This window comes from Tachyglossus aculeatus, chromosome 5 (assembly GCF_015852505.1).
Source record: "Tachyglossus aculeatus isolate mTacAcu1 chromosome 5, mTacAcu1.pri, whole genome shotgun sequence".
In the NCBI taxonomy this organism is placed as follows: Eukaryota; Metazoa; Chordata; class Mammalia; order Monotremata; family Tachyglossidae; genus Tachyglossus; species Tachyglossus aculeatus.
This window is the reverse complement of record NC_052070.1, coordinates 61,037,724-61,061,786: the sequence shown is the minus strand read 5'-3', so window position 1 is coordinate 61,061,786 and position 24,063 is coordinate 61,037,724. Positions and strand designations below refer to the sequence as shown.

General features: G+C 54.9%; 2 protein-coding genes across 3 annotated transcripts in view; one reads left to right on the top strand and one right to left on the bottom strand.

Moving 5' to 3' along the window:
- LOC119928490 overlaps nucleotides 1–13,662 on the top strand; it is a 40,796-nt gene extending 27,134 nt beyond the window's left edge. The window contains exons 6-9 of the mRNA XM_038746815.1: nucleotides 3,368–3,484; nucleotides 9,040–9,126; nucleotides 11,468–11,615; nucleotides 11,868–13,662. Coding sequence (XP_038602743.1) covers nucleotides 3,368–3,484; nucleotides 9,040–9,126; nucleotides 11,468–11,615; nucleotides 11,868–11,899 — 384 coding nt within the window. The 3' untranslated portion in view covers nucleotides 11,900–13,662. The remainder of the gene's footprint in view (nucleotides 1–3,367; nucleotides 3,485–9,039; nucleotides 9,127–11,467; nucleotides 11,616–11,867) is intronic.
- Nucleotides 13,663–14,162: 500 nt separating this feature from the next.
- The window catches only part of NADK (NAD kinase), a 40,166-nt gene continuing 30,265 nt past the window's right edge, over nucleotides 14,163–24,063 (bottom strand). For both annotated transcript variants that reach the window (XM_038746397.1, XM_038746398.1), the window contains 9 exons: nucleotides 21,353–21,482; nucleotides 20,757–20,865; nucleotides 20,472–20,557; nucleotides 19,704–19,806; nucleotides 19,218–19,372; nucleotides 18,608–18,707; nucleotides 17,852–18,009; nucleotides 17,259–17,341; nucleotides 14,163–16,751 (listed from right to left, as the gene is read on the bottom strand). In XM_038746397.1, coding sequence (XP_038602325.1) covers nucleotides 16,604–16,751; nucleotides 17,259–17,341; nucleotides 17,852–18,009; nucleotides 18,608–18,707; nucleotides 19,218–19,372; nucleotides 19,704–19,806; nucleotides 20,472–20,557; nucleotides 20,757–20,865; nucleotides 21,353–21,482 — 1,072 coding nt within the window. In that variant the 3' untranslated portion in view covers nucleotides 14,163–16,603. The remainder of the gene's footprint in view (nucleotides 16,752–17,258; nucleotides 17,342–17,851; nucleotides 18,010–18,607; nucleotides 18,708–19,217; nucleotides 19,373–19,703; nucleotides 19,807–20,471; nucleotides 20,558–20,756; nucleotides 20,866–21,352; nucleotides 21,483–24,063) is intronic.

The window sequence follows — 24,063 nt, the reverse complement described above, 5'->3', positions numbered from 1 at the left end:
CTTGCTCCATGACCCCTCTGCCGGTTCCCTCCCTCCTCCTCAGAGAGGGCCTATGGTCAGAGAAGCAGTGTGGCTCAGTAGGAAAGAGCCCGGGCTATGGAGTCAGAGGTCATGGATTCAAATCCCGGCTCCGCCAATTGTCAGCTGGGTGACTTTGGGCAATTCACTTCGCTTCTCTGTGCCTCAGTTACCTCATCTGTAAAATGGGGATTGTGACTGTGAGCCCCATGAGGGACAACCTGATAATCTTGTAGCCTCCCTAGCGCTTAGAACAGTGCTTTGTACATAGTAAGCGCTTAATAAATGCCATCATTATTATTATTATTATTATTATTACGGGGCAGGCTGGAGTTTGGGAAGGGACATTCAGTCCTGTTGGCACAACCGCAACCTGCCCAAAACAGTGCTTTGTACGTAGTAAGCACTTAATAAATGCCATTATTATTATTATTATTATTATTATTATTATTAGGCGGGCTGGAGTTTGGGAAGGGACATTCAGTCCTGTTGGCACAATCCCAACCTGCCCAAAACAGTGCTTTGTACATAGTAAGCGCTTAATAAATGCCATTACTATTATTATTATTATTATTATTATTATTAGGCAGGCTGGAGTTTGGGAAGGGACATTCAGTCCTGTTGGCACAACCCCAACCTGCCCAAAACAGTGCTTTGTACATAGTAAGCGCTTAATAAATGCCATTATTACTATTATTATTATTATTATTATTATTAGGAAGGCTGGAGTGTGGGAAGGGACATTCAGTCCTGTTGGCACAACCCCAACCTGCCCAAAGCACCCTCCACTGACAAGGCTGCCTACCTGCCCAGGCCTGCCTGACTTCCTTCCTTCCTTCCTTCCTTCACTGGCTCCAACTCAGCCAGTTCTCACTGGACATTTGAAAAGCAGCTTGTCCCAGAGACAGGCATGTTTCTTAATCCCTGGGTGAGGCCACTGAGCTCCTTCGGGGGTCGAAGGTTGACACGTTGCCTCATCCGCTCTGGCTCCTGCCAGCTGGCCCTCAGCCTTCTGGAGGCTTCACTCCCGACCCCGGGGGTCGGCTGTGGTCCACTGGCCAATCCCAGTGTCTCCTGCTGGCTCCAAGAGCCCGCTTTCCCCATCAAGCCCAGCTTTGGCTCAACTCCAGTCCAACCCAGCTTGGGTGCACGTTCCTGCCAGGGGAAAATTAAAGACATGGGAACTCTGGGGGAGCGGGCGAGAGTATAGCAACTCCTGTCCTCCAGAAACCTGCTGGTTTGGGGGACTGGTTCTGTCTCTGTCCTGTTTCATGCTCCCATGGGCTTTATTAACAATAATAATTATTATGATGATGATATCAGGTGTTTACTCTGTGCCAAGCACCCTTCTAAGTGCTGGGGTTGATCCAAGTGAATCAGATTGGACACAGTCCCTTTCCCACATTGGGCTCATTCTCTTAATCCCCATTTTTTTACAGATGAGATAACAGGAACAGGGAAGTTAAGTGACCTGCCCAAGACATGCAGAGGAGCCAGGGTTAGAACTCAGGTCTTTTTGACTCCCAGAACTGTGCTCTATCCACTAACCAATCAATCAATCGTATTTATTGAGCGCTTACTGTGTGCAGAGCACTGTACTAAGCGCTTGGGAAGTACAAGCCACTAAGCCACTCTACTTGGAGCATCGGATCCAGCTGCCCCTCCTGGGACTCCTTCCCAACATCACTCACTGTCAGGGAGTGGAATTAACGAGGCGACGAGGGTCCTGGCCCTGCCCATCTAGAGAGACACAGTCCAGAGCAGAGGAATTTGCACTCCTTGGATCAATGGCCAAACTACACCTCCTTGGGCCAGCGCTGTAGCCCGGCCCACAAAACCCCTCAGTAGGCAGCAATGGGCTGAGGGGACCACTTAGCTCTGATGGGAACTGGGGCTGTGGGGCCCGGCGGTACAGTGGTCTGAGCCAGACCTTGGCCACCCTCGCCTAGGGGATCATCATCATCATCATCATCATCAATCGTATTTATTGAGCGCTTACTATGTGCAGAGCACTCTACTAAGCGCTTGGGAAGTACAAATTGGCAACATATAGAGACAGTCCCTACCCAACAGTGGGCTCACAGTCTAAAAGGGGGAGACAGAGAACAAAACCAAACATACTAACAAAATGAAATAAATAGAATAGATATGTACAAGTAAAATAAATAGAGTAATAAATATGTACAAACATATATACATATATACAGGTGCTGTGGGGAAGGGAAGGAGGTAAGATGGGGGGGATGGAGAGGGGGACGAGGGGGAGAGGAAGGAAGGGGCTCAGTCTGGGGAGGCCTCCTGGAGGAGGTGAGCTCTCAGTAGGGCCTTGAAGGGAGGAAGAGAGCTAGCTTGGCGGATGGGCAGAGGGAGGGCATTCCAGGCCCGGGGGATGACGTGGGCCGGGGGTCGATGGCGGGACGGGCGGGAACGAGGTACGGTGAGGAGATTAGCGGCGGAGGAGCAGAGGGTGCGGGCTGGGCTGGAGAAGGAGAGAAGGGAGGTGAGGTAGGAGGGGGCGAGGTGATGGACAGCCTTGAGGCCCAGGGTGAGGAGTTTCTGCCTGATGCGCAGATTGATTGGTAGCCACTGGAGATTTTTGAGGAGATCCGATCAGACCAAGAGCATCCACGCAGCGGAAGACCCCAGATTGGGTCTCCCTACCCCATTAGCTCTGCCCAACCTGCCTGCCCCCTCAGCCATCTCCCTGATTATCACCCAGATTATCACCTCCCTCCAAGATGGGGGGGTCAGAATGGCACCCAATGTACACCTAGCACCACAGCAGAGACATGAGACCCCTCAGGGGTTGGGCTCTGCCTCCTGGCTCCCTTACAGTTTCTCCCACCGACTACACCAGACCCCTTTTTGGGACCTTCTGGGGAATGTCCGAATGACTCTTTCCTTCCTTCCTTCATTTATTTATTCATTCAATTGTATTTATTGAGTGCTTACTGTGTGCAGAGCACTGTCCTGAGCAGTTGGGAGAGTACGAATAACAATAAACTGATACATTCCCCGCCCTCAGGGAGCTTCAGTCTTTTGGCAGGGGGGCTTTTGGGTCTGGCACTCAGCTGTGGGGAGGAGTTGTGAACCACGGGGGTCCCAGCCCGACTTCCACAGTCCCGAGAGAGCAGGACCCCGGCTCTGGTCGGCAGTGTTGGGTGGGAGATGGGTGGCCGTTCCCGACTGCTTTGGGGGCAGAGGGCTGCTGGGGTGGAAGGAGGGAAGGGGCAGGAGGAGGGAGCGGGACCAGGCCCCTGACAACCTCATCAGGGCAGAACCTGGGTCCGTGGTCCAGCGCGAAGCCTGGCTTCTTGCCCGCATAGTGACTGACCTCTCCCCTTTCCAGCTGTGCCTCTGTGTGCTGCTCCTGACCTCCAGCCTGTACGTCTCCTTGCAGAACAGCATCATCCTGACCCTCGGCGTGCTCTGGGCCGGCCTGAAGGTGGCCGTGGGCATCGTCGCAGTGAGTCCGAGGGCTGATGAGGTGGAAGGGGAGCTGGGAGAGCTTGGAACCGGTGGTCACCTGTCCCGGGGCCCTCAAGGAAGGAAGCCCTGCCTTGAGGTGGTATCCAGGCGGGTGGGGTTGGCCGGAGTCTGCTGCATGCCCAAGGGGGTTTCTGGGTGCTGGCACCCTGGCCATTTTCCTCTCTGACTGCCCTGAGCCCATTTCCAGAGTTTGAAAAGGTCAAAAAGGAGTCCCAAGGAGGAGGTCAGCTGGATAGGCAGAGAGGGATGAAACCGGTGGAGCCCTCAGGGTGACTGGGATGGGGAACAAGGGGTGGGTGAGTGGTCTGTGCAAAGATGGGAGGTCTTTCCAGAGGCTCAGGTGTTCTCAGACCTGGTCAGAAACCAGGGGTCCAGCCCAGACAGCTGTTGGGGAACAATAACTTTCCTAGAATCTAATGGTGCTAGAAGCATCACCCCCATAGCTGGGAACCCAAAAGCATGACGCCCAGCACTGGAAACCTAGTTCTCCCAAGTGATCTGGGATCAAAGCCCTCAGCCCCATATTTACCAGTGACCCGGGGGCTGGGAAGGGTCCAGACTGCGTGGCTAATCTCTCCATCTTGGGGGCTAGCAGTGTGGTCAGGGAATGGGTCTGTTTATTGTTATACTGTACTCTTCCAAGCACTTAGTACGGTGCTCCGAACACAGTAAGTGCTCCATAAATACGAATGAATGATGGAGCCAGTCAAATGTCCACACCAGTCTCCAGGGCATGGCACCTTAGGGCAGATATCCCCAGGTCTTCATCATCCATCCTGGGCTGGCAGGACCCGGGCTATGGGGCAGAGGGAACTGGAGGCTGGCCAGGAGAGGAGCAACTAGGGGCAGCCTTGAAGTCCCAGAAAACCCCAAGAACCTCCTCAGGAGCCAGGCCGAAGGTGACTAGGGCATCCGCCTTCATGTGCTGCTGTCTCCGGGCACCAAAAGCAGGTCAGAAGATGGGGTGAAGGGTGCTGGATGGGGCCCCTCCGGGGCTGGGCAGCTAGAGGTAGGGGGCCATGCTTACCGGAAAATGGCCACCCCTCAGGGACTCGTGGACTTTTCCTGATCCTCCTCTTGGGCTGAGCTGGCCCTGGGTGAGGGAGGAAACGGGCGAGGCCAGGTTGCTGCTGTTAGGAGCAAGGGAACCGTGGGGTGCAGCCCAGAGGCAGCGGATGGGCGGGGGAAACCGCCCTGTCAGGTTGGTCAGGTGCGCCCGCCTACTGAATTGCTCTGGGCTTTGCCCAACCCCATCCCAATGTTGCCAACTTGTACTTCCCAAGCACTTAGTACAGTGCTCTACACACAGTAAGCGCTCAATAAATACGATTGATGATGATGATCCCAACCAGGCTGCTGAGGGCCTCTTCGGCTCCAACCCAGGAGGAGCCAAGGAGCCAAGACCACTCTGCGGGCTCTGGGCACCTAAATCTAGAGCCTTGCCAGCCTGGGATAGGGAGGCTCAAAGACCCTACACCCCATTGAACGAGAAAATGAGCTGGGGCCTGAAGAAGGTGACTTGTCCAAGGACCTATGGTCAGGGGCAGGGATGGGACTTGAACACAGGACCCCAGCCTCGGGCTCTTTCTAGACTCTCTGCTGTCTTCCTGATTCTCCCCAAGGGGACACCAGAGAGGATAAGGAACTTGCCCAGAATCACCCAGCAGAGTCAGAGCAGAACTGGGGGATAGAAAGAAGAAATACCACCATGGGGGATTAGTTATGGAGGGTGTGTGTCTGGAGAAGCAGCAAGGAGATGAGCTGATTTGTATTTCCCAAGCGCTTAGTACAGTGCTCTGCACACACTAAGCGCTCAATAAATACGATTGATTGAATGAATGAATGATTGATTGAATACCAGCATTAGAGAGTGAGCTCCCTGGGGACAGGGTGTGGGTCTCATGCATCTGTTATACTTACAGCGTGTGCACCCAATGAGCATTCAGTAAATACCATCACAACTACAACTATTACAACCACTACTGCTGTAACTTTGGTCTAGTGAGAAGCAGCTTGCCTAGTGGATAGAGCATGGGCCTGGGAATCAGAAGGACCTGGGTTCTAAACCTGGCTCTGCCCCTTCATTAATTCAGTCGTATTGAGCGCTTACTGTGCGCAGAGCACTGTGCTAAGCGCTTGGGAAGTAGAAGTTGGCAACATATAGAGACGGTCCCTACCCAACAACAGGCCACTTGTCTGCCGAATCTCCTTGGGTAAGTCACTTCACCTTTCTGGGCCTCAGTTACCTCATCTGTAAAATGGGAATTAAGGCTGTGAGCCCGATGCGGGACAGGGCCCGGGTCCCTTGTATCCCCCAGTGCTTAAGACAGTGCCTGCCACACAATAAGCACCTAACAAATACCATAATTATTATTCATTATTATTATTATTGTTATTATTACTGCTACCACCACCAGAGGAACCTTGGGGCCCACCAATTCATCCTGGCCGAGACAAGGGGCCTCTCCTTCCCCTTTGAGAGTTCATTCATTCATTCAATCAGGAGCTTCCAGTCTAATAGGGGAAGACAAATGTGGAACCCAAAATGTTTTCATAAACATATATCCCGGGTGTGGGAAGAGGTCAAAACGGCAAGGGGCTTTGGGTCTGCCAGAGCAGGGATATGCCGGCCTCGCCTCTTCCTGTTAACAAACTGGAAGAGAAACACAAGGAACCTGGAAAACTGTAATTACCCTCGCACCTCGGGCTGCCCTGCCCCAGTCTCCTCAGGAGCATGGAGAGTTCCCTCGATACTATCGCACTTTCTGTAATTATAACCCTCTTCAACACACTTTCCACCTCTAAAACAGTCCCTTTCTCTGATATGATCTCCACAAGGCCCCTGAGGGGAGGGGAGGGGAGAAGTCGAGAGGTACCTTCCCATTTTGCAGGTGGGAAAACTGAGGCCTTGAGAGGACCAGGTATCTGCCCAAGGTCACCTAGGGAGTCGGAGAGAGGTCAAAGCCAGGGTGAGCACCATAGGCCTCCTGACGCCAAGGTCAGATTCTGTGTCCACCTTTTGTAGTCCCCATTCTTGGCTTGGCAAGTGTTTCCCAAGGCTGAGGCAGAAGCCTCCCGCCGGGAACGATGAGGCCGCAGGACCGAGAATCTACACATCATCATCATCATCAATCGAATTTATTGAGCACTTACTGTGTGCAGAGCACGGTATTAAGCGCTTGGGAAGTACAAGTTGGCAACATATAGAGACGGTCCCTACCCAATAGTGGGCTCACAGTCTAAAAGGGGGAGACAGAGAACAGAGGAATCGGTTCCAGGGCCAGCAGTTTGTGCAGTGCCAGTCAGTCAATCATATTGGTGGGGTGCTTACTGTGTGCAGAGCATTGTACCAACTGCTTGGGGGAGTACAGTGGAATAATAATAATAATTATGGTATTTGGTAAGCGCTTAATATGTTCCAGGCACCGTACTAAGCACTGGAGTGGATACAAGCAGATGGGGTTGGACACAGTCCCTGTCCCATCCAGGGCCCACAGCCTCAATCCCCATTTTAGAGATGAGGTAACGGAGGCACAGAGAAGTGGAGTGACTTGCCCAAGGTCACACAGCAGACAAGTGGTGGAGCTGGGATTAGAACCCATGACCTTCTGACTCCCAGTCCCATGCTCTGTCCACTATACCATGCTGCTTATATATATTGCTATATGTAATAATAATAATAATAATAATAATGGTGGCATTTATTAAGCGCTTACTATGTGCAAAGCACTGTTCTAAGCACTGGGGAGGTTTCAAGGTGATCAGATTGCCCCAAGGGGGGCTCACAATCTTCATCCCCATTTTACAGATGAGGTAACTGAGGCACAGAGAAGTGGAGTGACTTGCCCAAGGTCACACAGCAGACAATTGGTGGAGCTGGGATTAGAACCCATGACCTTCTGACTCCCAGTCCCATGCTCTATCCACTATACCTTGCTGCATATATATATATTGCTGTATGTAATAATAATAATAATAATAATGGCATTTATTAAGCGCTTACTATGTGCAAAGCACTGTTCTAAGCGCTGGGGAGGTTACAAGGTGATCAGATTGTCCCAAGGGGGGCTCACAGTCTTCATCCCCATTTTACAGATGAGGTAACTGAGGCACAGAGAAGTGAAGTGACTTGCCCAAAGTCACACAGCTGACAACTGGAGGAGCTAGGATTTGAACCCATGACCTCTGACTCCAAAGCCCGGGCTCTTTTCCACTGAGCAACAATATAACGGGCACCTTCCCTACCCACAGCGAGCTTGCACTCTCTCATCCTTGCCAGCCGTGTTCCCACAGGGGCACGGTACGCAGTGAGCCCGTAGGCAGGCAGGAATGGAACATATTAAGAAGTGCTTTTATCCATGTCAGCTGCAGGCTGAAGTGGGATTAGAACCCAGGTCTCCTGATTCCCAGAGCCGGACTCTCTCCATTCATTCATTCATTCATTCAGTCGTATTTATTGAGCGCTTACTGTGTGCAGAGCACCGTACTAAGCGCTTGGGAAGTACAAGTTGGCAACATATAGAGACGGTCCCTACCCAACAATCTCCCAAGTGAGGACCTGGAGCCCAGGGATGGGGGCTGGTGGCCTGTAGAAGAGTCTCCTGAGGAAATGAGCTGGACGACCCCCAACCAGAGGCCCGACCCTCTGCTCATAATGAAACGGGATGCACCTGCAGACAGAAAAGATTCAGGAAAAGAAATGACAGTGAGGAACTTAATTACCAAGTTTGGACTGAGGTGACTGTGAGCCCACTGTTGGGTAGGGACCGTCTCTATGTGTTGCCAATTTGTACTTCCCAAGCGCTTAGTACAGTGCTCTGCACATAGTAAGCGCTCAATAAGTACAATTGATTGATTGATTGATTGGTTGCTCATAATGAAACGGGATGCACCTGCAGACAGAAAAGATTCAGGAAAAGAAATGACAGTGAGGAACTTAATTACCAAGTTTGGACTGAGGTGACTGTGAGCCCACTGTTGGGTGGGGACCGTCTCTATGTGTTGCCAACTTGTACTTCCCAAGCACTTAGTACAGTGCTCTGCACAGTAAGCGCTCAATAAATACGATTGATTGATTGACCAGCACTGAAGGGCTGCTTCTGGACTGTGAGCCTGCTGTTGGGTAGGGACCGTCTCTGTATGTTGCCAACTTGTACTTCCCAAGCGCTTAGTACAGTGCTCCGCACACAGTAAGCGCTCAATAAATACGATTGAATGGATGAATGAATGACTACGAGAGCAGGCCGAGACCCCGAATCCAGTGGTCTGGGCGGGACTCTCAGCCCACCTGTGACGGTAGCATGGCTGGGTGCCCGTTTTAATACCAGACGATCCGACATCATGTCCCTGCGGGAACACAGCTGACCGGGACAAGGAGGGTGGGAGAGGTGCCGCCCAAACCACCACGACAGTCGTGGATTCCTTTGCCGCTCGGCACTGAGGTCGGTCCTCCTCAGTCCTCCCCCTGCGTGGGGTGGGTGGGAGGCTCCGTCAGCAGCTGACCCATTCACCACCTCCTGCTGTCCTACGCAGATTTTAAAAGAGCTCAAGTTTCTGGTGTGGATCTTCGTGCTGCAGAACCTACCAGAAGTGGCTTACCTCTGCTACCTCCTCTACACGGTAACTCCCCGGGGCCTCAGGGTGAGGGGCGGAAGGAGGAGGGCGGAAGAAGGGGAGGGCAGTGGAGCGGGACAACGCGGCCACCTCCTCCCTCCCCTTGGGGCAGACCCAGGGTCCAGACCCTGAAGCCTCTGTTCCCACTGTAAAACCCCAGTACACAGCCCCGGCACCGTGGGATTGTCCGTCCCCCCCTCGCATTCCCCCATCACCACGGAACAGTACCCAGCTTTGGCACCCCGGGCTTATACGCACGCACCCTCACCATCAATGGCATTGAACGCTTATTATGTTCAGAGCACTGTACTAAGTGTTTGGGCACAGAGTTGGTAGACACGTTCCCTGCCCACAACCAGCTTACAGTCTAGATAATAATGACGGTATTTGTTAAGCGCTTACTAGGTGCAAAGCACTGAGGGGATACAAGGTGATCAGGTGGGACAGTCTACAGTCCTGGCATCACGGGATTGCACCCACCACCTGGCACCCGTGCCATGGGGGACAATACACAACCTCCAGCCCTGACCACTGCTCCACCATTCAGTTACCTCAGTTCGCTCCCCTCCCCGAAGCCAGACCCACCTTAGCTCCCGTGGGCCCTGGTGGGTGAGGGCGAGGAGCAGCCTGAGCCTGGCAGTGACTCCATCTCTACCCTTAATGGCCAGGCCCGGGCACCGCCTATTCCCCACCAGCCGTCAGGCAGATCTCTCTCCGAACTGGTCCCAGAACCCAAACCTCGAGAAATAATCCCAGCAACTGGGCCGGGCTGCCCTCTCCACCCACTGGACTTTTCGGAGAGGCACTGGACAATGGGATCGGAGACCCTTCCTGTGGGTCTCTGCGGGGACCCGGGCACGGGGTGGGGGACTGAAGCCCCCCAGTTTGGGGAGCCGGGGCTCAGGAGTGGATGAAACTTGGTGTTCAGGTTTCCGGACAAACACCATCCCTCCGGTGTCAGCAAATATTTGCTGAAGCTGTGGGGCCAGGGAACCCGCAAGGTCCGGCCTCGCTTAGCCCCTAGAGACCTTGCTGAGCCCAGAGGGCAAACGCGCCCACTGGGGAGCCGGTCTCGCTTTCCGGTGCCCAGAGATGTTGAGCCCGCTGCCAGAAGGAGGAACGAAAACCAGCTACGCCTTCAAGGTCCATTTGTGTCATAACTGGGCACCGTGGCAGGGGGAGGGAGCTATATCGTGGCTCAGTGGAAAGAGCCCGGGCTTTGGAGTCAGAGGTCGTGGGTTCAAATGCCGCCTCTGCCGCTTGTCAGCTGGGTGACTCTGGGCAAGTCACTTCACTTCTCTGGGCCTCAGTTCCCTCATCTGTGGGAACTAGACTGTGAGCCCACTGTTGGGTAGGGACTGTATATGTTGCCAACTTGTACTTCCCAAGCGCTTAGTACAGTGCTCTGCACAGAGTAAGCGCCAAATAAATACAATTGATTGATTGATTGATCTGTAAAATGGGGATGAAGACTGTGAGCCCCCCGTGGGATGACCTGATCACCTTGTAACCTCCCCAGCGCTTGGAACAGTGCTTGGCATATAGTAAGCGCTTAATAAATGCCATCATCAGCGCTTAGAACAGTGCTTTGCACATAGTAAGCGCTTAACAAATACCATTATTATAATTATTATTATTATTATTACCAAGTCCAGCTTCCTGCCCTGCGACTGCCAGCCTTAACCCCACACCACCCCAGCCTCTCGGGGCTATCAGGCACCTACTCACAGGGCACTATAATGGGCATCTGTTATCTGCAAACGCCCACTGTATGTACCGTACCAGGCATCCACAGTATGCAGAGCACTGTACTAGAGGTGCCCACGTTGTGCAGAGCACTGTACCAAACATCCACTGTGCGCAGGGCATTGTACTAGGTGCCCACTGTAAATGGAGAACCGTACCACTTAGTGAGCAGAACATTACTATCCCAGACACCTACCGTGAGCCGTGCAGTGTACTTCCTGCTGGGGAGCATTCAATAAAAGCAGAAGATACAGTTCCTGTCCTCGAAGAGTTTACCCTGCAGTTGTAAAGATGGTGAACCTAAATGATAAGAATTAGCTAAGTAACCAATAAACCCACAAGTGAGGACTGAGGCAGCTGAGCATGGTCAGAGTCAGGGAGATAGCGGTCAGCGGTCGGAAGCTTGGGGAGAGTGGCTTTTTAGGGGATGAGGGGCCTGTTTGAGGGGCCACTTGGGTCCAGGAAGAGCCTGGCCTTGGCGGTGCGGGGGAGCGGGTTTGCCCCAGCCTAGGCCAGCTGTGTGTCCGGAGTGGGGGGGGGGGGGGGGCACCCACTAAAGCCAACATCAGCACCTTCCGTGTCCACCCTTTCCCTGGCCCAGGTCTCCAAGGAGTGGGGCCACGACAGCACCTACTTGGGGGAGGCGGCCGCCGTCGTGGGCTCCTGCATCTCCGTGGCCATCAAGTCGGCTCTGCTCTGGGCCCTGTTCCACGTTTACCACAGCTTCGGGCAAGGCCTGCGAGAGAGAAGTGAGTGTGTGTGCGTGCCGGGAGGACGGGCGGGGGGTCCCCAGGGTGGAGCTCAGAGGCGGGGAGGGTTCAGAGCAGCCCAGGACCCTCCCTCCAGGCCCAGGCAGGATCCCAGGGCAGGCCGGGTCAGTGCAGGGAGCCAAGGCCAGGCACTCTCCCCACGCCCAACAACAGCCCTTCAAATCTCCACCGGTCTGGACCCCTTCCCTCACCGCCCCCCGGCTGCTCTGAATGCGGTCCTCTCTCCTGCAGTGTTTTCTTCGTATGGAAGGATCGACGCCTAAGGATCCCAGGCTTGGTCCGGCCCGGAGCCAGCGAGACCTCCAGCATCCAGGACCTTGGGGACCAGAGGTGGCCAGCGGCCCTTGCCCAGAGGGGGTAACATGTCAGGCCAACGCTCGCCACTGGCCACTTTCCACACTCGTGCCAACCTCCCTACCTTGTCTTACCTGGTCCGGTCTGGAAATCCAGCTCCGTTTGTTCCTCAAGTCCGGAGCAGCTGGGGCCGAACCTGCAGCCCCTGCCGGCCCCCTCCTCCCGCCCCGGGAGGGTGTGGGCTTGCACTTGTGTTCGTGTGCATTTGGCCACGGGTGTGGTGTGCTAGCGTGTACACCTGTGTGCCTACATGTATATGTGTGTGTGTGTGTTTATTACCACCCTCTCCCTCAAGGCCAGCGGCAGCCCCCTGCACCCTTCTCCGACCCCCTCCCCGCGTAGGAGAGGGAAGCCGATGGCTTGTTCACTCCAGCTCAGAGTTCCCGAGGAAGCAAGCACCCCGTGCCACCCGCAGCGCGGGATATGGCGGTTGAGGGATAGCCGGAGAGAGGCTGCTCCTAGGCACAAAACTCTCTGCCGAAGCTCCGGCAGCCCTTCCCCCCAGCGGGCCTGGGGCCGCCTGGCACCCCCTGGCAGAGGGGGCAGGAGGGCAGCATAGCATCACAGGGCTCAGGGTGCTGCCGCCATCACGACGGGGACCGTCAGGGGACGGAGCCGTGGTGGCCCGGGCCTGCCAAGAGTCAGCCCCCAGCCGTGCCTTCGGGCAGGAGCCCAGGCCCCTGAAAAGTGGCCGGCGGAGTCTTCCCGGTTCAGCCAGCCTCTTCCCTCCCTCACCCACTTTGACTCAGGGCAAGGGGCTGCAGGGGTAGCCCCCTCCCTCCGCCCAGGTCACATGCCGCCAGCCGCACCCCGTAGACCCCAGGCCGGCAGCCTGGGTCCCTGCTGGTTTGGGTCCCTGCCAGAGCTACCACAGCAAGCCATCGGCCCTCTGCATAAAGCACCCACCCTGGGGAGGCCTAAAAGTGGGATGGGTTTCCAAACCCACCTCAAACGGCCTTTTCCCAAACCTTAGTACCAGCTCTAAACTGGTTCCCCCTCACCCCTGTGCCTGCCCCATGGGGGTAAAGTGCCGTCTGGCCCGGTCCTGCCCCTTCCACCCTGGGCGGAAAGCACTGGTCTTCTTGACCGTGTCCTTGCTTCCGTCTTTGCCCATCTCTCCCGCCCTCTTCTTCCCCAAGTGTTCCAGGAAGAACAAGGAGGTGTGGGGAGGGGCCAGAAGCCTTCAGGTGCAGCCCCTCACCCTGCCTGCTCATACCCCCATTCACATTTCCTCCGGCTCCCACAGTGCCACCAAACTCCCTGGGACACCAGCCACCTCGCCCCACCTAACCTCGGGGACATGGATGCCAGCCATGAGGGGCTTCATACCAACCACGGGTGCCAACATGGGGATAACCCTTCAAGGAGGCCGGCTTCAAAGGTTCGCTTTCTCGGCTGCCGTTTCCGGGCTTTTCTGAGGCTCACAGGAGGGGTGGCCTGTGGTGGGGCAGTATGTTATTAAGCTCCTGGGGAAGCAGGCGAGGAGAGGGAAGAGGGCTCACCCAGGGGATATACCAGCTTGCCAGCTGCCAAGTACAGATCTAGGTGGCCTTCCTACAAGACGGTGGAAGCGTACGCTGGTGGAGTCCTGATTGCAAGCCCCTTTGAGGGCAGGGATCGTGACTACAGACTTTTTATTGTATTGTACTCTCCCAAGAGTTCAGTACAGTGCTTTGCACATGGCGCTCAATAAATATCCTGGTTTGGTTGATTGTCCCAGGTTTCTTGCTCCCTAAACGGGTCCCTCTGTTTAGCACCCTGCATCCAATACAACACGGGTCAGCAACGGTCATGTGCTCCACTGGTATCACTCACAACAGCTGGGACAACTTGCACTGAGTTGACCCACGGCCCTGGAACCATTTCCTAAGCCATATTGGGCCTGCTTTGGGACCCTGGTCAGGCTAGGTGAAATCCTGGGACCAAACCTCACCAAGGCCTAAGGAAAAAGCTAACACATTTCCCACTTCTCTATCCCTTTTCTCTGCTCCATGGACCTTTCTCCTTCTGGGGCTAAACGCGTGAAATGCCTTATTATCAGCTGTCTCCTCCTACGAGGAGACACCCAACGCTGCCCCTCTCCCTGCGCTCCCAAAGAGGGGACGGTCCAAGCCCTCCCCTGACCTGGAACTGGACCCAGAGATGCGGCCACACGACCCAGCTTTTTATAAAACAGTTTATTGAAAGGCTCTGAAAATAGTCTCATCTTTTCTCTTTATGCTTTCAACAATATTTAACAAATTTCCAAAGTATTGACAATATGAAACGTTAGGAATTCTTTCTGGAAGTTCAAAATGAGGCTTTTAGACTTGGTTAAGTCCCGAGAAGTTGGCTCCGGAGCCTGTTTTCTTGTTTAATCGTCTTTCTGGAAGTTTCCACAACTATTTTTCTCCTCAAGCACGGTCACAAGTCTCTTGCTAGTCATGTGCGTGTGGGCAGAGCTGGTTGAAACTCTAAATCGGAGCGGCGGGTGAGCGGGCAGGGCAGGACCCTGCATGTGTCTTGAAAGGAACTACGAGCTTGTTGTCAGGAGAGGTAACGTGTGATTTTAACAGATTAGGACGCCGGAAAGCCATATAAAATAAATATCAGTTCACGCACCGCCCCCCCCGCCCCCAAGCTAGATAACTTTCAGAATCAGGGATGCTCCCCGATCCTGGGGGGACAAAGACTTTCGGGGGCAGGGTCACCCCAAAGACAAAGACGACCCTCCCTTAGGGAGCCGAGCGGCTGCCTGCCTCGGGTCAGCCGGCCGATTCAACTGGCAAAGACCTTGAATTCCTTGAAGATGAACACACGTGTGACGTGGACTTGAGGTTACAATTTATAAACATGCTCGTTTGAAAATTACCAGCTTGCTCTAACTTGGAAAGGCCGATTCCCGTTACAAATACCGGCTTCCCCCTGGGTTAGGGATCAGTAGGCGAGCACCTCCCCGCCAGGATCACCTGGTGCTCAGTGTTGGCTTTCAGGCCCGGCCCGGCGACGCTCGGATTAACGGAGGGGAGGCTGAACTCAAAGGCCTTCCTGGACCCCACTCCGCCTTACTGCCTTTTGACTGTCAAAGAGGCAACGTTTCAAGGCAAGAACGAGAAAGACCCAGCTCCTCCAGGACAATAACTCTGACTTAGGATCCCGAAGCAGCTTCCGACGAGGCCCAGGGTTTGTGCAAATGCGCCTGCAGGGTCTCCTGCCCCTCTTCTCCCACTCAGACCCAGAGAAGTCCGAACTCCAGCTCACCAGCACTTCCATCCCGTGGAGCCTCGAGCCTCTAGGAGCCCAGGCCTGGACTCCCAGCTGGGTCTCTGATGGAAAAAGAGTCCCCTCACTTAAGCTGGGAGCCAATGCTGTGGGTTGCCCAAGGGCCGTCTGAGCCCTGCAAGGGATGCTGGAGGGCTGCCTGCTCAGGGCTTCACACTCTTGTTACTAAAAACAAAAAAAATCTCCGAGTGAAACTTCTCAGGACAGGAAGTCGCCTGTCACCCTACCCTGCGGCCTGTACCCTAACCTGCAGCCGCCCCCAGCCCCAACCCCTGCTGGCTCAGGCATCGGCCCCGGACAGAAGACGAATGTAAACAGCAGGCTGGGTCAGACTACAGTACCGACTCCGTTTCCGCCTAACCTCTGTAAACCCGCCGACGGCAAAACATACCAGGAAACTGATGTTAGAGATGTCGAGAGAATCATTTCTGAGTCCTCTCGCGGTTTAAATAGCTCCAGGTGGGCTGGAGGCAGCACTGCGGGGCCTGGAATGTGCCCCTTGTCCAACCGTGTCCCGCTGAGACCGGACGAGACCCTTCGGTCGGTCGGCCGGGCCTGAGCGGCCACCGGTTCGGCCCCCGTGTCTGGCCAGGGGATTGACGGGGAAGCTGGAGCAGGCTGAGCCCACATCCCACTAAAGGGAACCCCACCATGCCCCAGGCTCGATGCAGGCATCCCTTCAACCTCGGCAAGGTGTAAGCACCCTCTCCTGCCCGAGGTCTGGAAGAGGGAAACCAGCTCAGAGTGGGAAAGGCCCAGTCGTATCTGCTGAAGGCCACATCTGTGGGGAGGGGGCCGGGGGGAGTTGAACCATCAGAGAACAAGGTTCGTCTGGGACGCTCAAAAGCAGAGTTGGGCTTCCCTCTCAGCTCCGGCCAGGAAACAGACCAACGGATGTGATGGGAAACCTCCCCTTGCTACAGGATAACAGTGCCCAGTGGGCTTCTGGAGATCGTGTGTCCAGGGTCCCGAATCTGAAGTGCCACTTTGGGGGCAGGGGCTGCGATCGAGCGTGTGGGCGGAGAGAGATTCATTTGTGGCCGTTGCTTGGAAAGACCAACCCAGTTCTAAGCCGGCTTCTCTGTCAACACAAAACACCAAACGCGATGGATTGGGTTCATGGACAGAGGGACAGATCCCGCACTCCCACTCCACTGCCGGCAAACAGAAAACCGGGCGGCATCGGCTCACCAGCGGATCGGATATAGACAGGTATTTACAAACCCACGGACGCACACGTTGGTCTCGTCTGTCAGCGCGGGGGTGGAAGGAGGAGGGAGGGAGAGAGCCTGATGGGATCCACCCCTTGGCCTCCGTCGGGCTCATCAGGCCGCCCCACCGGGCACCGGCGCTCAGAATTCCTCCTCTTCCACAGTAAAGTGATTCTGTTTCTTCCGCACGTTCCAGTGCAAGCACTCGGCTAGGCTTTCGAACCAGTCGCTCACCGGGTCGCGGAAACAGATGGAGGGGAGGGGGTAGCAGGAGGTGGTGATGCTGATACTGAAACGGGAGGAGAGGTGGCATCATGCGAGAGGCCTCACCCACCCTTAACCTACTGTGGGTTCCAACCAACCCCAGGATCGACCTCCAACCCCCGCGCGGATCACACCCGCCTCTGGACGGAGGGCTGGGCAAGCCCGGGGTCCTCAGAGCGAGGCTGGGAAGCAGCGGGGACAGGGATGGGAAGCAGGAAGCATGAGAACCCGGCAGCGAGCTGGAGTCCCGCATCACCCAAAGCCACGGGGGACTTCTCCTGGGCGAGCTCCTGCTCGGGCCTCTGGAGGCCTCGCAGGCTCCAGCTGTGGCGGGGGAAACTCCAGACCCAGGGCAGGCCGGGCTCCTCTGGAGGGGAAAGGGTGGGATGCTCCCACTTTTTCCAAAGCCCCACACAGAGTCTTCTCAGTAAGTCTGAGAAAAGGCCTTCTTCCCTCTGAAAACAGCTGTTGGAGTGGGTCGCCGAACTCGGGTCCCGCTGGGGCCCGACTCTTTCTCAGAGCCACGCCTCACCTGTCTCCGTAGCTGATTTCCTGCCGCCTCCGCCCATCAAACGAAACCCACGCGGTGTTCCTGGCCTCGGGGGACAGCATGATCTGAAAATTGGCCGAGTGGGAAGTGGGACAGAGTGTGTCACGGGGGGTCACAGCTAGCAGTCTTTAGCGGCCCTCACTGGGTTAATTGTTCCCAGATCGCTGCTCATCTCCCTGGGCTCCCTTCCTCTCCCCTCTTAGTTGGCATTCTTTTCCTCCCCCAACCAACACCCCTGCCCCACCCCGCCTCCACCCATTCCTGTTCCTTCCACTGCAGGACACTCTCTTCCACACCCAGGCCAACCCCAATCCTGGATTCTCCCGACTCTGGAGCCGGCTGCTGGATGCGGAAAACTGGCCTGACCTTTCCCGGGGCTGCCAGACACCACCGGGAGAGCCCCAGGCACAAGAGGGCTTGGCTGTTTGGAACGGCCCGGGCCCGGAGGCATCCCGTGAAGTGGGCCGCAAAGAGGGGCCACACCTTGCCACTCGCCACTTGGTAGAAAACAGCCCCGCTCAGGCAGTTTGTCCTCCGCCCGCTTCGAAGGGGAAGAGAAAAGCATTTGAATTAACCTTGAGCTCCACTCCGGCGGGGACCACGATGGGACGAAAGGACAGGGAGTGTGGGCAGATGGGGGTGATCATAATCGCAGGAACGTTGGGATGGATCATGGAGGCGCCTGCGGCAGCGGCGTAAGCCGTGCTCCCGGTGGGCGTGGAGACGATGACCCCTGGAGAGAGAACAGCCGCACTTCAGAGTGGCTCAGTGGAAAGAGCCCGGGCTTTGGAGTCACAGGTCATGGGTTCAAATCCCGGCTCCGCCACTTGTCAGCTATGTGACTTTGGGCAAGTCACTTCACTTCTCTGTGCCTCAGTTCCCTCATTTGTAAAATGGGGATGAAGACTGTGAGCCCCACGTGGGACAACCTGATCACCTTGTAAACTCCCCAGCGCTTAGAACAGTGCTTTGCACATAGTAAGTGCTTAATAAATGCCATTATTATTATTATTATTCAAAACCCAGCAAGCCTGCTGATTCCCAGTCCACCTGCTGGCTTGGACTCCTGGAAACGGGAAGGGCTTTTCAGGTCCGATGAAAAACACTCCTGGACTCCGGGTGGGCAAAGCTGCCTTGTGAACGCTTCAGACCCAGGCGGGTGGGTCCGACTGAATCCAGTTTCAGGAACTCTGATCGCCCCCGCAAATCCCCAGCCTCCCTGGGGCCCACGCTGGGACAGCTCGTCCGTTAGCTCAGACAGTTGGTGTCCCGGAGCCCGACCCCTCGTCCCCACGAAGAGATTCTCAAGCCGACGGGCGAATGTTACCTACCATCTCCTTGCACCGTGGTGATCAGGTGTCCGTCCAGATAAACGTCCACATTAGAAAGGTACGATGAAGGACCGCGATCAATCACCACTTCGTTGAGGACCTAGAGACGAATATCAGATGCTGTAAATAAGACCCCACAGAGAGGCCTGGACCCCATTAGAGTGAAAGCCCCTGGGGTCAGGGAACACGTCCGATGCTTTGGATGTACTCTCCCCAGTATTCAGTCCAGTGCGTTGCCCTCAGCTGGCTTTCAGTAAATACCATTACTACCACCACTGCCCAACGGCTCGAACTACACGTTATTTCTAGGGCTTTCAGGCGTTCCGGACAGGATTCCCACATGCCAGAGGGCCGGACTGAAAAGCTGCTCGACTTTAGAAAGGGAAGACCAGGAAGTGTCCAGACGAGGGCCGGTCGGTAACAGCTGTTTTAGCCTGGGAGCTGAGCCTCGTCGGCCAAAACTGGAACCACTGAAGGCCCTGCCAATGTCATCGGGTCAGCAGGGTACGTCAGTAATGGCTTGGAGAAGGTTTTCTGATGGGTGTTTCACGTCACCCCCACCCGAGGCGAAGCACAGCCCGGCTCAGGGCTGGAGAACGGCGAGGCTGACCTGATACTGCATCACCTGCTTGCCCGGTTCCCTGTCCGGGGCCGTGGCCACCACTCCGTTCTCGTCGATGCCGTTCTGGAGTCCGGGCTTCTTTTCTCGGAGTTCCTTCACCACTTTCACCTTCAGCCTGCTGCGCAGGACGATGGCTGCATTGCCTGAGGAAATGAGGCCGGAGGTGGTGGGGGCGGAGGGGGCAGAGGGCAGGGACCCCACTGGATTCCACTGTTATTACTGTTATTCTGCCCCACCACGGTGCCCAGCCCAGTGCTAGCCTGGAGTCAGTCGGGCACCAGCGTGGGTGCTGTTTCTTTTCCTTCTAACTGGGGGTCTGGGCAACGTTTTGAAACCTTCCGTGGGGAGCTCTGGCCTCCCCAGCGCTCTTACTACCTCCGCCGGAAAGGTGGCCCCAACAAAAGGGTGAAACGCTTCAAGGCCAAAGGTGGGTGGCTCCTGGCAACTGAGCCAGTTGTCTTCCCCTCAACTCACCTTCTATAACCTGAGTGACTTGGGACTGGAAGTTCTCGAAGTTAAACGGGGTCAGGAATCCAAGAGAGCCGAGGTGAAACGCCATGACCGGTGGCACGCTGCCCTGTTGAACCAAGTGGGTGAAATGGGGGCCGTCTGGGATGGACAGGCCCCTTAGGGCCCCCCAGTCTGCTTGAGATTTCAGTCCCAAACTCAATTTGTGCAGCCCATGGAGAGAGCAGGCCAGGTCTCTCCGAGTGCTGCCCCTGCCTTTGGCAATCGCCCCTCGCTTCTGACCCTCGGTCTCTCGGGGCAGATGAGAATAAACCCCCATCCGGGAGGAAAGTGAGGTCGGACTTCACACCGGGGCCCCTGACGGAGATCGAACACAGAACTGCTCTCCCTAGGGGCTGGCCTGGGTTTCCTGGCGATGCAAATGTTTGTCATTCTCCTCTCTCTCTCCAGGACTGTCTCTTTCCCTCCTCCCCCGCCCGTTTGTTTAGGCTACAAGTCAACTGGTGGAATCAGCAATCACTTTCTGGCCTTGAACTGGGCCTGGAGTGACGCTGGTTCTGAAAAGACCTTGTGGAGAGTTGTTCTCCCTGTTCTCTTAACGGTTTTCACAAAAGCGAGTCGCATCTGAGCCCCCCACCCACCTGCCTTCCACATGAAGGCGGGAACCCCCGGGGGGGCTCCCTTCCCACCCCCACATCCGGCCTCGCACCAGGGATCGGAAGGCGAACGTGCCCCCCAACCTCGCCCGGGGCCATTCTCTCTCTGTGGACTTACTTGGAAGAGAGAAGAAGCATAGAGCAAGGTCCCGTCCCCTCCCAGGCAGATGATGAAATCTATTTGATTGGAGATGTCGTCATAATCTAAGGAAAACAAACACCGATCCTTCAGTGGGCTGTCGATCGACACGGCGGACATTTCCGTGGAGAGGGACCCCCCGGGGTCGGAAGAGACGGAACGGCCAGGAGCCCGGGGTCGGCTCGCAACCTGGACATTTCTGACGGCCGGCAGGGCCCAGACAGAACACGGCCGATGGGCTCTGGCCCGCCGGCGGCACTTTACCTTCTCTGAATGTGCAAAATTTCTTCTTCGCTGGTCCGAAGTTTTCATCGTTCACGATGGCTGGGTCTTCTAACACTTTCTTCTCTACATAAACAATCATGTTGTTCTCCTAAAACCAACACAAGGCCACATCAACAAGTATTTATTAAAACATCAACAGCAAAAATCGCCTCACCTAGGCAGACCCGGGCTCATTACACCCACCACCAGCTTAAGAACACTACAAGTGGGAGGGTAGAGAGATCGAACGTCCCCTCTGACAAGGAGGAAGACAATCTGGTTGACATCCGCTATTTGCAGCCTTCGGAGCAATGGTTAGGGTCCTGATCCTTGAGCCAAGGGGAGACGGTGTTGGTGACGGTCAATTCAAGGGGCCACAAAGTTGCGCTGCTAATTCTTTGTCCAGTCCGTCAAGCTCATATGACTGTTCTGAAAGGATGCCGCTGTCGTCCCTCTCGTAAACCAGATGCCTCTCCCGTGAGCCCGAGTGCCCAGCGCATGCAGCATCTCCTTCCGAGATGGGGACCGCTGCCTCCGTGGCCCCAGGAGGACCAGAACGAGGCCCCACCCAACCCCTCCCCGGCCGGTGGACTCACCTCCATGAGGTACACGCACAGCTCTTTGAAAGGTTGCAGTAGGCTGGCGTCTCGGATCTTTTTGATCACGAGGACGCTCTTTGGAGACTTGTTCCATGTCAACCGCTGGCTTGCTGGGTCCTGAATGTGCCTGTGGGAGAGGAGAGAGGAAACGGGCCCCGGTGGGGAGGTGAGGCCGAGGCCATCGACTTCCGGGCTGCGTGATGGGCTTGCCAGAGCAAGCAACCAGAATGGAAGAAAAGAAAAAAGTCCAGAGCCAGATACGGAGTGTGACTGGCCCTTGAAAAGCTGTTGTCCAAAAAATCCAGGAGGTGGACTCCTGGATTTTGTTCTCCTCAGGTTTCAGAAAAGGGACCCCAACCATAGCGTCCGGGCTAGTGTGGCTACAGGCCCTGGACTCCCTGACTCCCGACATTTCATTTATTCAATCATATTTATTGAGTGCTTACTGTGTGCAGAGCACTGTATTAAGTGCTTGGAAAGTTCAATACAACAATAAAGAGAGACAACCCTTGCCCACAACAGGCTCACATTCCACCCTCCCTGGAGTGCCCAACACCATTCCCCTCCTCTGCCTCCGGCCACCTGGTCGCTTCTTGCCCTTCCCAGATCTCGACTCCAGATCCAGGACTTCCAGGAATCTGCCTAATCAGCCCGGATCCGGCCATCCTTGACACCCAGTCGGTCTTTACTTCGGTGGATCTGTGCTGATGGTATTTTTTCTAGGAAGCCAGGTCACCCCTGTGGGTTCTTGGAGCAAGGGTTGGTCTGTCACATCCTTAGACCCCACAGCAGCTCTCCTCTTGAGGGCAGGCACCAGTCCACCTAAGCTCTATAAGGAAACCTTACACCTCGACTAGCCACCCAATGGGTGGTCAAATGCTAGATGATGAGCTAACTAGTCAGTTTCAAGTTCCTAATCAATTTGAAAACCAGCAAATAAGCTTTGCCACCTCTCCCTGCCTTACCCTGCCCCACCCTGTAAAGGAAGTTCAAATGAGTGGACAAATGACCACAAACTCGGCAGTGAGAAAGTGGCAGGGTAAGGGAGGGGTGAAGTTCATACAAAAACTGGATAACTGCACCCTAAATAATTTAGAGCTGGCTGTCTGGACCTCCAATAAACCACAGCACGAGAAAGCACACCTGTTAGAGGGAAAGAGAGGCCATTAAGTCCCATTTCTAGTCCTGGATCGCCTGTTCCTGTCTGCAGCAACTCGCCAGGAAAACAGGTAGGATTTGCTGAGAGGCAGGGAAAGCAACACGTTTTAATTCCACTGCCCTGACTGTTCCACCAGCAAACTATCAATCAGTCAATCGTATTTCAGTGCTTACTGTGTGCAGAGCACTGTGCTGAATGCTTACTATAAATCCAGCATATCTGGAGGCCTTGGACTACACCTTTATGATGCTTCCCACAGATTTCAAGGGCCTTCAAAATTGTCAGATCTAAATCAGACCCATCACAAGATGCTAATCTCTGCAGGGCACATCTCAATTTGCCTGTGGGTCTGCAAAAGAATAATAATTGTAGGATTCGTTAAGTGCTCACTATGTGTCAAGCACTGTTCTAAGCGCTGAGGTTGATATGAGGTAATCATGACGGACACAGTTTCTGCCCTACATGGGGCTCACACTCTAAGCGGAAGGGAGAACGGGGACTAAATCCCTATCTTACAACTGAGGAAACTGAGGCCCAGAGAAGTGAAGCGATTTGTCCAAGATTACACAGCAGGCAATTGGCAGAGCTGGGATTAGAACCCAAGGTCCTCTAACTCCAAGGCCGTGCTCCTTCCACTAGGCCACACTGCTCTTATGAAATGTGGATTCATTACCTATTTTCTCTCCTACTTAGACCGTGAACCCCAAGTGGAACAGGGCTCTGACTGATGACCTTGTATCCACCCCAGCACTTAGTCCAGTGCCTCAGTTTCCTCAACTGTTCTCCCTCCTACTCAGACTGTAAGCCCGATATGGGACCTGATTACCTTTTATCTACCCCAGCGCACAGTATAGCGCTCGACACATTGTAAGCACTTAACGAATACCACAGTTTTGATTATTATCATTATAACAGTGCTTGGCTCATAGTAAGCGCTCAACAAATACCCCCAAGATTATTATTAGCTCAGAGAGAAGTCTTTCCTGCCCAACTGCTCTGGAGGAGGGAGGCATCTTAGTTGGAACTGGCCCAGAATGAAACATGCGTGTCGTTCCTGGCAAGCAAAATAAATAAATAAATAAATAATAATGATAATAGCATTTGTTAAGCACTTACTATGTGCCAAGCACTGTTCTAAGCACTAGGGGAGGTACAAGGTAATCAGGTGGTCCCATGTGGGGCTCACATTCTTAATCCCCATTTTAAAGATGAGGTAACTAAGGCACAGAGAAGTCACACAGCTGACAAATGCCGGAGCTGGGATTAGAACCCATGACCTCTGATGCCCAAACCCGTGCTCTTTCCACTGAGCCACACTGCTTCTCTACCAGGCAGTGCTGTACCTGCCCGAGGAAGCAGCAGCAGGACACGGGTAGCAGCCCCAGGCCTGGCCTCAGATCACTGGAGACAAGATTCCAGCTTCGCTCCTGCCCAACTCCACCGAAGATTTTCTTCCCCAAACAGGCATCCCCAAGGGCATGGCTCCTGCCAGCCCAATTTTGGGTTGAAGGGGTTGAGCGCGTCCCCCCGTCCACACCCTCCCCCCCAC